Source organism: Cricetulus griseus, chromosome 5 (genome assembly GCF_003668045.3).
Source record: "Cricetulus griseus strain 17A/GY chromosome 5, alternate assembly CriGri-PICRH-1.0, whole genome shotgun sequence".
NCBI lineage: Eukaryota > Metazoa > Chordata > Mammalia > Rodentia > Cricetidae > Cricetulus > Cricetulus griseus.
In genome coordinates this window covers 60,901,119-60,919,484 of record NC_048598.1, presented here as the reverse complement: position 1 = coordinate 60,919,484, position 18,366 = coordinate 60,901,119, and the positions used below count along the sequence as shown (strand labels likewise).

At 38.7% G+C, this 18,366-nt stretch overlaps 1 protein-coding gene across 4 annotated transcripts in view; it reads left to right on the top strand.

The window, feature by feature from the left end:
• Rab3gap1 (RAB3 GTPase activating protein catalytic subunit 1) overlaps positions 1-18,366 on the top strand; it is a 64,396-nt gene that overhangs the window by 20,529 nt on the left and 25,501 nt on the right. For all 4 annotated transcript variants that reach the window (XR_003485750.2, XM_027417757.2, XM_027417759.2 and 1 more), the window contains 6 exons: positions 53-218; positions 4,215-4,314; positions 7,433-7,514; positions 9,727-9,795; positions 12,355-12,428; positions 17,487-17,579. Coding sequence is in view for 3 of the 4 variants with exons in the window: in XM_027417757.2 (XP_027273558.1) it covers positions 53-218; positions 4,215-4,314; positions 7,433-7,514; positions 9,727-9,795; positions 12,355-12,428; positions 17,487-17,579 (584 nt within the window). In the remaining variant the exon portion in view is untranslated. The remainder of the gene's footprint in view (positions 1-52; positions 219-4,214; positions 4,315-7,432; positions 7,515-9,726; positions 9,796-12,354; positions 12,429-17,486; positions 17,580-18,366) is intronic.

Below are 18,366 nucleotides of genomic sequence, written 5' to 3'. Positions count from 1 at the left end.
ATTTACTGTTTAATGAGCTTGATTTCTGTTCCTTTTTATCCATGTCCTATAGCCAGGTACCATTGTTTGTACAAATACATCACAGATGGCGAAGGATGTACATGGGAGAATGTCAAGGTCCTGGTGTCCGAACTGACTTTGAAATGGTTCATCTTCGAAAAGTGCCAAATCAGTACACTCATTTGTCAGGCCTGCTGGACATCTTCAAATCAAAGATTGTGAGTTGATACTGGTATTGTCAGTCTTAATTTGGGATCCACATAAAGTAACAGTTTGTTAATTTGAGCATATGGAAATATTCTTCTAATATCAATAATGTAATGAATTATAAGAAACTAATAGTTGTATATTGCTATGTACATGTAAAGAAAATACCTCATAAAGAACCTGCTTATTTTTTGTATGGTTGGTTAACATTATCTGATTCTGTTTTTCTATAAGAATAATTTTGATGGTCCACCAATATGGTAAGTGTCAGATAGCAGCTTCTTTGAGACATTGGCTTTGAGCATCTTGACTCTGAATCTGTTGGATTCTGAATAGCCCTTTTCTTTTTTCTCCTTTTTTTTCCTGCAGAATTTTTTTATTTGAATTATAAACAAGATTGTTTTACATGACAATCCTAGTTCCTTCTCCCTCCCCTCCTCCCCTACTATCACTCCCCCCCACCACAACTAAAACCCTATCACATATCCTTTCTGCTCCCCCTGGAGGGTGAGGCCTTCCATAGGGTGTCATCAGAGTCTATTGTATCCTTTGGGATAGGGCCTAGGTCCACCCCCGGGGTGTCTTGGCTCAGGGAGTATTCCTGTATGTGGAATGGGCTCCCAAAGTCCATACCTATGCTAGGGATAAGTACTGAACTACTACAGGAGGTCCTGTAGATTTCTGAGGTTTCCTTACTGAAACCCATGTTCCTGGGGTCTGGATCAGTCCCATGCTGGTATACCAGCTATCAGTCTGGGGAGCAAGAGTTCCCCGATGTTCAGGTCAGCTGTTTCTGTGAGTTTCTCCAGCCTGATCTGGACCTCTTCGCTCTTCACTCGTCCTTCTCTGCATCTGGATTCCAGTTCAGTTCAGTGATTAGTTGTGGGTGTCTGCTTCTACTTCCGCCAGCTGCTGGATGAGGACCTGATAACTCTTTTCTATTCTTTCAAAAATACTTTTTTCGAGTTTTCATTCTGTTGATCTTTAGGTTTAATATCTGTATTGTGGCTGAGAGCTACAGGGCTAATCAGGTATACTGAATATATCCATGATGTTCTATAAAAAACATTGGACAGCAAGATGGCTCAGCTGGTGACTGTGCTTACTGATAGGCATGATCTCCAGAACCAAAATGGACGAAGAAGAAAACTGAGTCCCCCAAGTTGTCCTCTGACTTTCACAAGTGCATAGTGGCACATGTGTGTGCCTCCTCCCCAATGGAAGGAATGTATGAGTGTTTTGCCTGTATGTATGTCTGTGTACCATGTGTGTGCCTGGTGCCTGGGGAAACCAGAGTTACAGATCAGATGGTTGTGAGCTATTATGTAGTTCCTGGGAACTGAACATGAATCTTATGCAAGAGGAGCAGAAAGTGCTCTTAACTGCTGCACTATCTCTCCAACAGCAGAAGCAATTTTTTTTTTTCTTTTAAGTCAAAAGCAAAACACTATCACGAAGATAGTGGCCTTGCATAACCTGCTTTTGGGGAAAAGAGTTCTCAGTGCTGAAGTTGACACTATCTTATGTAAGTGCCAAATCAGTATACCACTGATTTGTCAGGCCTGTTGGACATCTTCAAATCAAAGATTGTGAGTTGGCATTGGTTTATATTATCAGTCTTAAATAGGTATCCATGAAAAATTAGCAACTTGGTAATTTGAGCATATATAAACATTCTTACATCATCAATAATGTAATGAATTATATTCAAGCTTGATTAACAAACTGAACTCAAATATGTACTTAAATTATGATTTTATGTAGCAGTTAAAAAATTGGGGAGTTGGAAAGATGACTCAGCAGTTCTTCCCAAGGACCTGGGTTCCATTCCAGGACCCACATGGCTTAATAGAAAAGAAAAAAAAGAAAAAAAAAAAACCAGTCAACTGATATTACATGTTTTCTGGTGTGATCCACTGAGAAAGACTCATCTGAGTAGTGTTTCTGTCAGAAACATGCAATATCAGTTGATTGTTTTTATTCTTTTCTATTAATTTCTTTTCTTTCTCAATTTTAGGCAAAAGATTTTTTGCTACATGTATGTCTGTGTATCATGTACATGTCTGGTGCCCTCAGAGGTCAGAAGCGGTCACCAGAGCCCCTGGAACTAGAGTTACAAAAGGCCACCCAATGGGGCTGGAAAGATTGCTCAGTGGTTAAGAACACTAGCTGGTCTTCAGAGGTCCTGAGTTCAATTCCCAGCAACCACATGATGGCTCACAACCATCCCTTATGAGATCTGGTGCCCTCTTCTGGCACATAATAAATGTTAGGAAAAGAAAAAGTCCAGCCAAGGCTGCATAGTGACACCTTTCCTCCAAAATAAATAAATAAATAAATTAAATAAATAAATAAATAAATAAATAAATAAATAAATAAATAAATAAATGAGTAAATGAGTAAATAAATAAATAAATGCACAGACATTTTAGGCTGGGTGGTGGTGGTGCACACCTTTAAACCCACACTCATGAGGCAGAGGCAGGAGGATCTCTGAGTTTGAGTCGGTCTCAAAAAAAAAAAAAATTCCCTATCCCAACTGACACATCTATGTAACCCCTACACCTAAGACTCAGTAAGCATCTTGGAAAAGTGGGTGGAAAGATTTCGGTGTTGAGTAAGGGGAAGGGCAACATGTCTTATATGACATTAAAGTGGAAACATGGCTATTGTGGGTAGGAGAGCAGAAGAAAGAGGAGAAGCAGCAAGGATATTTAAAAAATACACCACAATGAAAAGTAATTCTTTTTAAGCTAGTAAACTTTTTGTGGAAAGAAAAAAAAAAAGGAAGAGGCTACAGAAAGAAACAGCACTGGTAAATGCCAGACTGTCTTGGAACTTGCTTTGTAGACCAAACTGGCCTTGAACTTACAGAGATCTGCTTCCCAAGTGCTGGGATTAAAGGCATGTGCCACCACTGCCTGGCACTTTATTTTAAAGAAAATCCCGCCCCCCCCCACCACCACACACACAGGGTTTTTATGTGTAGCCCTGGCTGCCCTGGAATTCACTCTGTAAACCAGGCTAACCTTGAACTCACAAAGGTCCTCTTATCTCAGCCTTCTAGATGCTGGAATTAATTTGTTCCTTGACATTGTTCTTAGATCTTTGTGTTTTTTTGGTTTTTGACATGGGTTCTCACTGTATTGCTTAGGCTGGCCTGGAATGTCCCGGGACTTTAAGAACACAGTGGCTTAATTTTTTTAAATCTACATAGCTTTTTCATCAGTTGAAAATATTTGTGGAAAAAGTATGCAGAAATTACAGAGCTCTCTGCTCTACAAATACACAGCCAAATAGTAGTGTCTTCACAGAGTGTACTTTTCCAGTTTTAAAACAAGGTATAGGGGGCTGGAGAGATGGCTCAGCGGTTAAGATTACTGACTGTTCTTCCAGAGGTCCTGAGTTCAATTCCCGGCAACCACATGGTAGCTCACAACCACCTTGAATGAGATCTGGTGTCCTCTGCTGGCATGAGGCAGAAGACTGTGTACATAATAAATAAATAAAAATCTTAAAAACAAACAAACAAACAAACACAAAACAAAACAAGGTTTAGGGGACAGAGTTTCTCAGTGTAATAGCTCTGGCTGTCCTGGAACTCACTGTGTAGACCAGACTGGCTGTAACTGACTGAGAGCCTCCTGACTCTGGTGCTGTTTTAAAGGTGTGCAATACCACTGCCTGGCCTTAAAAAAAAAAAATTCTGTGTATTTATTTATTTATTTTTGAGGCAAGGTATCACTGTGCAGCCTTGGCTGGCCTCCAGTCAGAGATCTGTCTGCCTCTAGTTTAGTGCTAAGATTAAAGGTGGGCACCACACTCAGCTAGTGTCTTCCTTCTTGATTTTCAAAGTTATATACTACTAGTTCAGTCTTATTTTTCCTTCTCATGGCTCGACTCTATACACTGTTGTGTGACACTATAAACTTAAATTCTGGCTTTGAAATGTTGGTGCTGAAGATTTTAGAACAATTACATACTGCTATCTTTGCATGTGTCTCTAGGGCTGTCCTTTAACTCCATTGCCTCCAGTTAGCATTGCTATTCGACTCACATATGTGCTTCAGGATTGGCAGCAGTACTTCTGGCCTCAGCAGCCTCCAGGTGAGAGCATTTGGATCTCTGTTTAGCATATTGAATATAAATTGAAAAGAAAATATATTAAGAAATTAAAATTATCTAATGGTATTTCATACTAGAAATATCTGTACTCATTATAAATGTAATTGCCAATTTTGTCTGTGTAAATTTTTTTCCTAAAGAAAACTTCGCATGTGTTATAGAGACAGTGTTATTTTATATTTGACAATCTATAAAAGCTGACATGATTTATAAAGCATCCCCTGTGATAGAACAATGTGCATATGTTACTATAAATCTTTCCGCCAAAAGCTGCCAAGCCCCACTGCCACGTGTGTGCTTTACGCCAGCCACCTGCCTGAGTTAGGGCCCAAATTAATACACAGAAACTTCTTTTAGGTTCAAATGCTGCTTGGCCAATGACTAGGATTCTCATCTGTTAGCTCAGTCTTAATTATCATAAATCTATATAGAGGATGCCTTCTGCTGGTGCCCTCTCTTGCCAGTGGCTCACATTTTGAAGCTGGAAGAGGCGCCGTGGGGAAAAGGGGACACTTCCTGTTTCTCCTTTCTTAAATGAGTCTCCTTGCTATGTCACTTCCTGCCTGGGTCACCACTTCTCTACTACATTTCCCAGAATCCTCTTTGACTCCTAGTCCTGCCTAATTGGCCAAACAGTATTTTATTCAACAATCAATAAGATAAACATACACAGAAGTACATTCCCCATCATGCATACATTACCATATACTAGGTAATGATTAAAATACCTGTTTTTAAGAGTGTTAAGAGAAGCCACCTTCATAAGCTAAAAACAGTAATGTAGAAACCTTAGAGCAGCTGTGACCCCTGGAGGATCAAATGACCCTTTTACAGGGGTCATCTTTTTTTTTTTTTTTAATTATTAGTTCTAGTTAGGGAAAAAGCTTGTTTCACATGTAAGTCCCTTCTCCCTCTCCCTCCCCTCACCCCCATCCCTCCTCCCCCACCCCCAGCCTACCCCCCACTCCATCCACCCACCACTCCCCAGGCAGGGTAGGGCCCTCAACTGGGGCTCTGTAAAGTCCACCAAATCTTCCTGTGCTGGTCCTGGGCCAGAGTGTAACCCTTCACGTGGGATGGGCTCTCAAAGTCTACAGGGGTCATCTTAAGACCATCAGGAAACACATATATTTATTTATATTATGATCCATAACAGTAGCAAATTTACAGTTATGAAGTAGCAATGAAAATAATATTATGGTTGGGAGCCACCACATCATGAGGAACTGTTTTGAAGGGTCACAGTTTTAGGAATGTTGCGAACCACTGCCATAGAGTATTAGGAAAAGAAGAAAAATAAATTTGTATATAGTCTTATGAAAGAAGACTATAGAATATTTAATATGGACATAGTAAAATGTCATCAGAATATTTTTCCTGCTTGATCATTGACTAAATAATTCAAGAGTCATTAGTTATTAGCCTGTAGTATCCCAGGCTTTTCCAAGGACTCAGATATGAACAAGGCATCACCTAAGGTCTAGAAAAGCTTAGTCACTGGGGGTGGGAGGGGGTGGTAGGGGAGGCCCAGAGGGAGAAGGGAACTGGGATTGTCATGTAAATCAATCTTGTTTCTAATTCAAAGAAAAAAGAAAAAAAGAAAAGAAAAGCTCAGCCAGAAGGAAATAGAACCTCACTGTAGTTTTTTCCTGCTTAATTTGTTGGATATAACTAATTGTTCATAGTACTGCTTTTAAAAACCATTTATTTAATCTGGGCCCTAAATGTGCTCTCTTGGAAACCTACTCTGCAGTCCTTACTGCTGAGGGTGCAGGACCCCCAGTGCACTCAATGCATTTACTCCCCAGGCAGCCCCTTTTCATCTGGTCTCCTTTTTTGAGACAGGCTCTCTCACTGAACCTGGAACTCACAGTTTTTGCTAGACTGGCTGGCCAGCAAGCCCTCAGGATCTGCCTGTCTTCATTCTCCAGTTGGTGTTTCAAGTGGTCACCATTGTGCCCAGCTTTTACATCTGTGTTGGGGATCAAACTCAAGTCTTTATGTAGGCACAGCAAGAACTTTGCTTACTGAGCTATCATCCAGCCCCCCTCCAATTTTAAAGACAGGGTTTCCTGTAGACCAGATTTATGAGGGTATTTACATTTTAGACACACTTAATAAGAAATAAAATAAAGATTTATAAATAATAAAAGGCTTATCACCCTACCCCCTTTTTTGAGACAGGATCTTGCTGTGTATTTCTGGCTGGTCATACTTACTTTGTAGCCCAGGCTAGCATTGAACTTAATGGCAATCTTCCTGCAGTAGCATCCTAAATGCTGAGATTTAGATATGAGCCACCACACCTGTGTATTAATAAACTTCTAATTTAAAAACATTTTTTTAAGTGTATGCCTTCAAAGATAACCAAAATAATTTTTTCATGGTTTATTTTGTTCTAACTCTTTGGCTATAAGATTCAGAATAATTGCTAGGTTGGAGGTAATACTGAAATTACTGTCATACACAGTCGGCTTTTGGCAGTTATGTGTACCACTACTGTTTTTATACTATTGAGTAACTTCGAACTCTAATGTGCAGAAAAGAGCTACATCTAAACAATAGCAGTACCACTGCATGGTTTATAATCTGCTTCTACTGACAAGTTTCCAGTCTTCTTCTTTTCCTTTTTCCAAGGCTACTCTAATCATCAGTTGTAAACCTTTCCCAAGGTAGAACCTTGGGTGTATACCAGTGACAGTGTATATACTTAGCATGTGCAGGTCCTTGGATTTAGTTCCAAGGTGGTATGGTTATTAATGATCTAAGAACCCCAAGGCTAGACTCTTATATTGTAATTCTGATAGTTAATAAGATCCTTGATGATGTTCTGTTGCCAGATTTTTAAAAATGTGGACAAAAATATTAACACCCTTAGTAGACAGAAGTCTGTACAATCTCTTAGCATTTTCTTTTATAACTTGCTGTCTGCACTGTTATAAGCATCTCAAAGCTATTAACTTCTCAAAGGTTTAACTTAACTAGTGTCTATCTGACCCCCAAGGCAAGGTCTGTATAGTTCTGGCTGGCCTGGAGCTCACTGTGCAGTGTTTATTTCTACTTTTTGCCAAATAAATGCCTACAATTTTTCCTTGTGTAGATATAGATGCCCTTGTGGGAGGAGAAGTTGGAGGCCTGGAGTTCGGCAAGTTGCCATTTGGTGCCTGTGAAGATCCTATCAGGTGAGAATTTCAGCCTATAACTTGAGTTACAGGATTATTTTGATTTTTAAGTTTATACGGATGTTCATTTTATGACACTGCTGTTGAAGTAATGCTGGAAATAACTATACTTGCTCTCTTTGGTTTGTAACTTCATTTGAGAACTTCCCACATCAATACTCTTCCTAAGGTTTGGTAGACTGTGGGCTGGGATGTAGCTTAGTGGTCAAGTGTCTGCAGAGCATGCACAGGCTTGGGCTGAGTCCCAGCAGAAAGTGTTTGTCAGTCTGTGGCTTGTGGGCCACATCTGGTCAGTGTCTATTTTTGTGTGGCTCATAATAAGTTTTACATTTTTAAAAGTTTGTATTAAAAAAAACACAAGAAAGATAGCAGATTGTACATGGCTCAGAACACCAAAATACTTGCTCTTTGACTTTTGTATGAAAAATTTACCATATCATCATCTCTATAATGATGTTTTTCAAAATTGAGAAAATTTATCTGCCATGCAGTTCAGCACTTCAAAGTACATAATTTGGTGGTTTTTACTATAGATTAGTGCAGTCATTTTTAATACCTCAGAAACTATTCTTTTAAAATTTGTATTGTGTTTCTTATGTCTTTTAAACTACTTGAATTCTGTGATAAAGATCATGATTGTTCCTTTAAATTTTGTGTTCTGGGTTTTATTTAGGTAATTCTCATCAGCAAAGATTTTTGTTGGATTAATTGGTTTCATGGGAAACATGCTGTCTTAGCCATTCATGTTTTTATTTTTGTGATATGACCTAAGCATATGGACTTATTTCTTTGCTTGTGTGTCTGATGTGAGGATCTGGCCATCTTTAGACTGGGCCAGCTCATGACTGGAGCTAGGTGGGTAAAGCTGATGCACAGATTGTTTAATTGGACCAGGCAAAGATGACTCCTGCAACACTGTTCTGGCCTAGGGCTGTGGGGAGGATGGGAGGAGGAAGGAGCAACTCACCAGGCAAACGTGGTTCACAAAGCAGGTGCTAGGGTCTTGGGTTTGTAGCTTGATCTGTGGATGTTGAGATGTCAGCAGGTAAAGGGAGGAGTAGGAAAGGAAAGAAGCCACTTACCTGTCATGGCTCTAGTGAATAAGCTGGTTTGGGGCCAGCTGGGTATGGAGGTAGGCCTGGGTGTGGTTATGGGGGAGGGATATAGAGGCTCATCTGTGTTACAACAGGAAGCAGTTACTTTAAACAGAAATCCTTTCTTTTTTTTTTTTTTTAGAGTTTATTTATTTATTATGTATACAGTCTTCTGCCTGCATGCCAGCAGAGGGCACCAGATCTCATTCAAGGTAGTTGTGAGCCACCATGTGGTTGCAGGACCTCTGGAAGAACAGTCAGTGCCCTTAACGCTAAGCCATCTCTCCAGCACCAGAAATCCTTTCTAAATATGCTATTATGTAGATATGCTTTATGCTTACTATATATCACATTTTTGTTTAACCATTCATTAATGATGGACATTTTACTTGTTCATTTGTTTGGTTTTGCTTTTTTCTTGACAAGGTTTCTCTGTGTTGCCCCACTGTCCTGGAACTAGCTCTTGTAGACCAGGCAGGCCTTGAACTCATATATCTTCCTGCTTCTGCCTCCTGAGTGCTGGGATTAAAGTCATACGCTCTCACCATGCCTGGCTCTTACTTACATGTTTTGTGTATATATAATGTAACATTTTATATCCATAAGTCAATTTCATATAGATATGCTTTCCTTTCTTAGTAATTTTCAGTTTGCTATACATAGCACCACTTTTTTAAGGTTCAGTTTTTATTATCATTTATTAATTATATATTATGGGTTTCATAGATTTATATAATGTCTTTTGATTATATTCACCTCTCCCATTACCCTCTTATCTCCTCCCATTCCTGATGATCCCCTTGTTCTCCCTAATTAGTATTCCTTCCACTTTCATTAATTTTTTCCTGTCTTTTTCTTTTGGTGACTCTGAGTTGTTTACAAGAGTGTGGGTGTGGGTGAAGCGTTATTTACAAGAGTATGGGCAACTTGCCAGTGATTACACCCAACTGAAAAAAATGTCTCCCTCCCTTAACAACCATTACCTACACCACTTTACATATATCTTTAGTTGTTTAGGACATTTTCTAGAACTAGAACTACTGGGACAGAGGATATACTTACAGAATTTAACCCTTTGGATGTATTTTATGTTTTTAATTTTTTTTTTTAAATTTTAGTGAACTCCATTTAGCAACAACATGGCCTCATCTGACAGAAGGGATCATTGTGGACAATGATGTTTATTCGTAAGTATGTTAAGAACTTTATTTTAATAAATTAACCACCAAGTGCTTGGTACAAGGTTTTATTTTTTTGAAAGGTCAGTTTTTAGACCTGATTGTATATACTTAGAGATGACTTTTTAAGATGCTGCTTTGGGAAAGTGTTACTTAATTCAGGGGAATGGACTGTTTGAATCTTACGTTGCAGCATAGTGGTCCCTACCATTTAGTGTGTGATTCTTTTGAACTCTTCATAACTTCTAAGAATTATTGTTCAGGAGTAGAGTATTTGCCCACTGTGTGATTTGACACTCAACACACACACACACACACACACACACACACACACACACACACACACACACACATTCATGAAATGCTTCTAAGAAGTAGAGAGGAGGCTGGAGAGATGGCCCAGTGGTTAAGAGTACTAGCTGCTCTTTGAGGACCTAAGTTCAATTCCCAGCAACTATATGGCAGCTCATAACTGTCTGTAACTCCAGTTCCAGGGGATCTGGCACCTTCACACAGACATACATTCAGACACAATACCAATGAACATAATAAATAAATTTAAAAAGAAGTAATGAGTTCTCCTGTGTGTATGATGTGACTGTAGATAGGCACACGCATGCACTGCCACATGCCTAGAGATCAGAGAACAGCTTTGAAGAGTCAGTTCTTTCTTTCCACTGTGGATTCTGGGAATCAAATTCAGGTTGTCAGTTTTTTAGCCATTTTACTGGCATGGATATTTGATCTCTGAGTGTTCTAAGTAAGAAAACAATGATGCCCTGTTCTATGCAGTGGGAACAACTTAAACATTTCAGCAAAGCTAGGAATATAGTGAAAGAACAAAAACATTTTACTTCCTTTTTATTCTGGGTGTGAAACTAAGAAATAGATACTTTCTGTTTTTACAGGTAAAGGAAAGCTTTTATTTGTATTTATTGATGGTAAAAGTAACAACATGAATGTTCTCACTTAGATAATTGGGTGTAAAGAAGAAAATAAAGGTATTATAATTTTCAAGGGCCCATTAAACCTTAGTACATGTTTGTTTTAAAGATTTATTTATTATGTATATAGTATTCTGCTTGCATGTATGCCTGCACACCAGAAGAGGGCACCAGATCCCATTATAGATGGTTGTGGTTGCTGGGAATTGAATTCAGTACCTCTGGAAGAACAGCCAGTGCTGTTAACCTCTGAGACATCTCTCCAGTCCCTACTGTAGATGATTTTAAAGTTTAAATTTATATATCGGTTTGCTTTTTTCTTTTAGTATGTTATGTCTTGTGTTTGCATGCCATGGGGTAAGTGTGGAAATCAGAATAAATATGAGCCCTGGAGATTGACATCAGGTGTCAGGATTGGTGGCAAGTACCTTTTCCTGCCATTTCTCTGGCCATGAATTAAAAAAAAAATGTGCATAGTACTTCATTGAGTAGATCGTCTTTAGTATACTTGAGGAACAGGATGCTTTTGGTTTTGTCATAGATTTGTAGTCCTTATTTTCATTAATAGTGATATTAAATTAAAAACAGGATGTTCAAGGTGATTATGCAGGGGCTAGAAAAAATAAATCTAAAAAAAGATAATTGTGCATATTTTTTTTATTGTATTCTTTAAAAATGTATTCGTCTTGATGGATGGTGGTGGTCCATGCCCTTAATCCCAGCACTTGGGAGGCTAAGGCAGGTGGATCTCTGTGAGTTCCAAGACAGCCAAGGCTACACTGAGAAACTCTGTCTTAAAAAACCAAAAAAAAAAAAAAAAAAAAAGAAAAAGAAAAAAAATGTATTTGTCTCATTTGGTTATTAGTGTGCATCTCATAATTTTTATATATTTTTTAAGATTTTATTTATTTATTTATTTATTTATTTATTTATTTATTTATTTATTGTGTATACAGTCTTGTGCCTGCATGCCAGCAGAGGGCACCAGATCTCATTCAAGGTGGTTATGAGCCACCATGTGTTTGCTGGGAATTGAACTCAGGACCTCTGGAAGAACAGTCAGTGTTCTTAACTGCTGAGCCATCTCTCCAGCCCAATTTTTATATTTTTAAATTTTGTTTTGATCTTGGTAGTATTTATTTATTTTGGTCTTACAGAGTCTCATGTCTTAAGAGTTTATATTTTTAACGACTTGCTTAAATGGCAGTGGATGTCTGGATAACAGTAAGTTTAAATGAAGCAAATGTAGTTGAGTTTGGTGGTGTATAGTGGTAATCCCAGCACTAGGGAGGCTGGGGCTGAAGAATCAAGAGTTGGAGGCTAACTTGTCTCCAAAAGACAGGGGAGAGAATGAAAAATAAATTGTTTTTCCCATTATGGAATGCATTTTTCCCTACAGAATGTTAAATGCATTTTATTTAATTATTTTATTTTACTCTTTATTTTTAGACAAGGTTTCAGTATGTAGCCCTGTTTGGCCTCCTACTATTGAGTCTCCTGCCACAGCCTCTCAGGTGCTACGATCACAGGTTTATTAAACCCTACCTAGTTTTCATTCCATTGCATTGAGACATGTTTTATGAGTCTTAGAGATGATCATAATTACTGTCTTATTACATCTTAGTGATTTGGATCCTGTTCAAGCTCCCCATTGGTCTGTTAGAGTTCGAAAAGCTGATAATCCTCAGTGTTTACTAGGTAAGGTACATCATTATGTTCCTTTTCTGAAATGTCACATATCTACTTTCCAAATTGGAACCCTGAATACATTCTTTATCCTTTATTTCACCTATTCAAAATATTATCTTACATTTTTATAAGCTCCTCAGTTAACATTGTTATAGAAAAAGTCTTTGCCAATTACAGTGAATCTTTTATTAACAGCCATAGCAGGATTTCTTTCCTTTAATGAATCTATACTTTAACATTCTCTATTATATTCTCACATCTTGGTTTGTTTTTCTTATGTTACTGAGTCACCTTTTTTTTCTGGCACAGTCTGCATCTTCAGTTGAGTCCTCTTTGTCTTTTGATGTCCTTCTGGGCCTGCGATGTGATGGCCCGAAAGCATTGACTTAGTGTGTACTGGAGCAGGGCTACTTCAACTCTTTCCACTTGTGATTCTTTTTCACTGAGGCATCTTTACATGATACCAGGTGTATATAAGATAGGTATATAGGTCAACGTGATTAGAAGTAAAACAAATTTGTATGTTTGAGATGGATGTGCTCATTAAATTTCACAAAAAGGATTAAATCTTAGTGTTTTCAACATTTTGCAGAATTGATTCTTTTAATGATTTATTATTTTTACTTTATGTGCATTGGTATTTTTGCCTGCAATGTATGTCTGTTTGTACGGTCAGATCCCTTGGCAATGGAAATACAGAGAGGTGGAGCTGCCAAGTGGGTGCTGAGAATAGAACCTGGGTCCTCCGGAAGAGCAGCCACCACTCCCAACCACAGAGAGCCATCTCTCCAGCCTCCGGAGTTGATTTTTTAGTTCTATAATTGTCATTTCTAAAAAAGTAAACATTCTACTAGTATAGTCTGAGGATACACTTACATTATCCTTTACATGCTGAGGAATAAATTATAAAGAAAATTTGTCTTTTTTCTGTAATTACATCATTATGTTTATACCAAGGCAGAAAACTTGATATGCCCAGTAAAAATGCTGCAGCACATAACATACAGTAGTGTGGAGTCCAGCATCTGCAGTACAGAGTGCATACCGAGTGTTCAGAAGCAGGACTGCAGTGGAATTTCCATGCAGCATGTGTGGGCACTGTCAGAAACATCTCAGATTTATTACATTTGATATTGAATTAATTTTTGATCATTCTATATGTTTCCAATTTTTTATGTCTATAGAAATCATTCACTTATGAAACCACAGTTTAAGAAGTTGGGCATTAATGCTGGAGAGCTCACCCTGGTGGTGAGGATGTGGGAGAGCTGGCAGGCTGACAACACAGCTGGCACCCAGGTCCAGAACCAGGGTTATGAGTTGGTTCACCCCAATATCCACTCCATCTATGATCTTCTGGAGCATGTAAAGGGACCAGTCCTGCAGACCCAAAGCTGCAGGATCTCCACAACACAGGGCAACAACAGGATATCCAACAGGAGTCCCAGTGAGGGCCCAGCATAGATAGTGTAGCAGAAGCCAGAGGCCTTGAACCAGACCAATGCCTCTTTGCAGTGAACACCTGCAAGTAAAGATATATGGACAAAGGGGTTTACTGCAGGAGTCACTGTGTCACACTTCAGCTTCCACGATGAGATTCTTCTCTCTCTCTCTCTCTCTCTCTCTCTCTCTCTCTCTCTCTCTCTCTCTCTTTCTTTTTCTCTTTAATTTTGTTTTATTTTGTGGGGAGGTTGCAAGGGCAGAGGGCGGATATGAAGGAATTGGGGAAGTGAATGGGATCAAGATGTATGATGTAAATGATACAAAACATTAAAAAAAAATTAAGCTGGGCATTAAACTTTCTGCCAAGTTGTATCACATCTGCAAACCTATTTTATGGAGAAAGGGGTATGTAAATACACTTTGATTCACCTAGCAGATTATTTGAAGATTAAGGGAAATATAAATTTAAAGTACCTTGAAAAATAGTAATTGCCATTCGGAATCTATGTATGGAATTGTTTCTCTTTTTTATCTTTTATCTTTTTTTTTTCCCCTTTGAAATAGGATCTCTCTGTATAGCCCTGGTTAGCCTTGAATCACTGTAGACCAGGATCAGGCTGGCCTTGAACTCAGACATTTACCTGCCTCGACTTCTTGGATGCTGAGATTAAAGACATGTCCTTCTATTCCCTTTTTAGGCTTATCTCTGCAGGTCTTCTGAAACCCATAACCTTTACGATGTTTTTCCTTATTTCCCTCTTACATTTAGTACACATGAACATAGTTTCTCTTTTTCTTCTATTCAGTCATGCCCACCTTGACTCTATATCACCTAACATGTTAAACTGATGTCATTAAAATAATGCTTATTAATGATGGCATGTTTCTTTAAAGTATTTTTAGTTCTGTTTTTAAGTATATTTCTGTTAATTCTTTCAAGTTTCATACTTTGTTAGCTCTTAATCATTTGTTGTGTGTTGTTCATCAAATGTCAACTAACACTTGGCACTTACGGTACCTGATAGTGGAGAAAATGATCAACCTTTTGTGAGTTTGTCTGGGGCCTTAGGGAGACAACTTTGTCAGTAACGAATTGACAGACCCACATCTTACACCCACAAGTCGGAACAACTTTCCTAAGCTCCTGAAGCATCAGTCTCACCAGTGAACAGATTAAGTTGCTACACACCTCATGGCTTGTTAGGTGCTAAAAGTGCTTTTGCATCTATATGTATATCACACTTTAGTCATTGTCCTGTTCTTTAGAAACTGCAGTGTTTATGTTGTATAATAATTGATGGATTATTACATTGGCAAATTTGCCTACTAGACCACTTTCTTGTACCTTTTTCTTCATCTATTGGCTTTTGTAATAACTGTAGAGACTTGAGAAACATTTTAATTTGAAGTTACTGGCTCTTGATCTCACCTTAAAGCCAGGCTGGCCTCGAACTCACAGATCTGCCTTCCTCTAGGCCTCCCAAGTACTGGGATCAAAGGCATGTGCCACCATTGCCTATTTGTGTTTTTTGTTTGTTTGTTTTTAAGACAGGGTTTCTCTGTGGCTTTGGAGGCTGTCCTGGAACTAGCTCTTGTAGACTAGGTTGGTCTCGAACTCACAGAGATCCGCCTGCCTCTGCCTCCCGAGTGCTGGGACTAAAGGCATGCGCCACCAAGGACCAGCTCTATTTGTGTAGTTTTACTGACAAGATTATAATAATTTTCTACATTTCAGAAAAAAAAGTCCAGAAATGTTAGTAAATTCTAAAACTTAAGTGTATACTTTGTATTGTATTTCAGTACTGAAAATTCTTGCTAAACTTTAATTTCTTGTTACAAATATAACACTTTTTTTTTCTTTTGAGTCAGTGTCTAATGTAGTAGGCTGGCTGGGAGGTGGTGGTGCACGCCTTTAGTCCTAGCCCATGGGAGACAGAGGCAGGCAGATCTCTGTGAGTTTGAGGCCAGCCTGGTCTACAAGAGCTAGTTCCAGGACAGCCTCCAAAGCCACAGAGAAACCCTGTCTCAAAAACAAAAAAACAAAACAAAAACAAAAACTTGTTAACAACAACAAAAAACTAATGTAGTAGGCTGTTCTTTAACTTACTATGTGAGTTGAGGATGACCTTGAATGCTCCATCAATTCCTGCCATACATGATTGTAGTTGAAAGAAGTTGACAGAGAAGACACTCAGGCTCCCAATGAAAAGCTTTGTGGAAGAGAAGGTCATGGTTCCATGTACAGCTTCCTGGAATCTCAGTACTTGGGAGGCTGAGACAGGAAGAGAGCAAGTTCACATCCAGCCCTGTATATATGATTTTTTAATTAAAATATTTTATTGCACTTATTTGGGGGAGATGTGACATTCATGTACCACAGCTTGTATGGAGATATAGGACAACTTGAGGGATTTGGTTCTTTCCACCATATGGGTCTGAGAGATTGACCCCACTTAGCCATCATCCCGCCAACCACAAACAATCTGTAACTCTTGAAAATGTAGGAAATCATTTTTGTCTTTACAGTGACACAAAGTGTATCATTAATATGCAACCAAAGATGTAATAGTTTCATGTTTCATGATTTATTGATCCTCTAGAAACGTATTTGGAGTTTAATATATTTTGTTTCAGAAGTATTGTAGGAACCGGGTGTTGGTGGCACACGCCTTTAGTCCCAGCACTTGGGAGGCAGAGGTGGGTGGATCTCTGAGAGTTCAAAACCAGCCTGCTCTACAAGAGCTAGTTCCAGGACAGCCTACAAAGCCACAGAGAAACCCTGTCTCAAAAAAAAAAAAAAAAAAAAAACCAAAAAAAAAGAAAAAGAAAAGAAGTATTATAGAGTATTGTAGGATAACAGGGAAAGAAAATGATATATAATCATATTGTTACTTTTATGATTTAATGATAAAGGATATTGGTAACATTGAAACCTATAAAAAGAGCTTAATATTATGAAGTACATTTTGTTTTCCTTTCCTTCTAGAAGGAAAATTTCATTACAGAAATAGAACCATCTTATTGAGAATGAAAGTGCTCCTGAGACTGGGAGCTGGCTAGTGAGCTAGGGGAAAGCTTGACCCCAAACAGAAGGAGTACTGAGTAGAGAGTCTGCTCTGTCCCCAGATGGAGAAAAGGAACAAGTCCACTTCTGAAATGGGCAGTTTTTTTTTTTTTATCTTCCTCAGAGCAAAATAGATCTTTCCCCCCAACCATAGCTTTTAAGCCTAGGGTTTCTATGTATAGTCCTGGCTATTCTGGAACGCACACTGTAGGCTAGCCTTGAACTCACAGATTGACCTCCTCCTGACTCCTGAGTGCTGGGACTAAAGGTGTGTGCCACCACCACACTATATCTTATCTTATAGCTTTTATTAAGAGAGTGTACGTAGGCCAGGCGGTAGTGACACATGCCTTTAATCCCAGCACTCAGGAGGCAGAAGCAGGTGGATCTCTGTGAGTTGAAGGCCACCTGGTCTACATAGCAAGGTCCAGAACAGCCTCCAAAGCTACAGAGACATCCTGTCTTGAAGAAGAGAGAGAGACAGAGACAGGTGTACTTAAGATGAATTGATTTCTTGGAGTTAAATGTCAAAAATGAGTAAGTTTTTTTTTTTAATGTAGGTGATTTTGTCACTGAGTTTTTAAAAATTTGCCGTCGAAAGGAATCAACTGATGAGATTCTTGGACGATCCACATTTGAGGAAGAAGGAAGAGGTGACATAGTTTTCCTTTTTTACATTCTTTTTAAAGCCTTGCCCTTGCTCTTTGGAATATATTCTGACAACTTTTTATCTGAGTCAAGTTGGAGAAGCAAGTGTAGATGGATTGCACACATGCCTTTCTTTCCAGGCTGTACCCAGAACTTGTTAAGACAGCAAATGCATTTAATCAATTCTTGCCACAGAAAAACATAGTAATGTATTTTGAAAAGCAGAATTTTAGATATTCATGTTTGAAGTCCCCCAAGGAAAAATAATTTGTGTGATTTATCTCTGACACCACACTTCCATGTAAAGCTGAACTTGTGAGTCAGAACTTTAAATTTTATAATTCTGAAAGCATGTAATACTTGTGTAAAGAAGAACTCAAATGTGAATGTCATCATTGTTGTGCCCAAGTTGCGAAGATCCCCAGAGACCACCAGAGAGACAGACCCACTGAACTGTAAAAGCAAGGTTTTATTGTTCATCCAACCATGACAGGGACCCTGTCTGGCTTTCTGATGCAGCAGCCACCAGAGGGAGCGAAGTTCCCTGTCTACTGCTAGGTTTTAAGGACAAAAGCTACAGGATTACATCAGTAGGTACGGGTTGGTTTCTGATTGGTTGACATTTGGGAACAATTAGGAGAATTTCTCAAAATCATATTTTGGCATGAAATACCTGTCTACCAATTATTCTCATTGGTCAGTGCTGAGAGGGAACATTCTGTAGTTTCTATGGCTTTGTCTTGTTACTTGCAGGTGGCCTGTTGTTCATAAATACCAATAGTTTTCAGAACT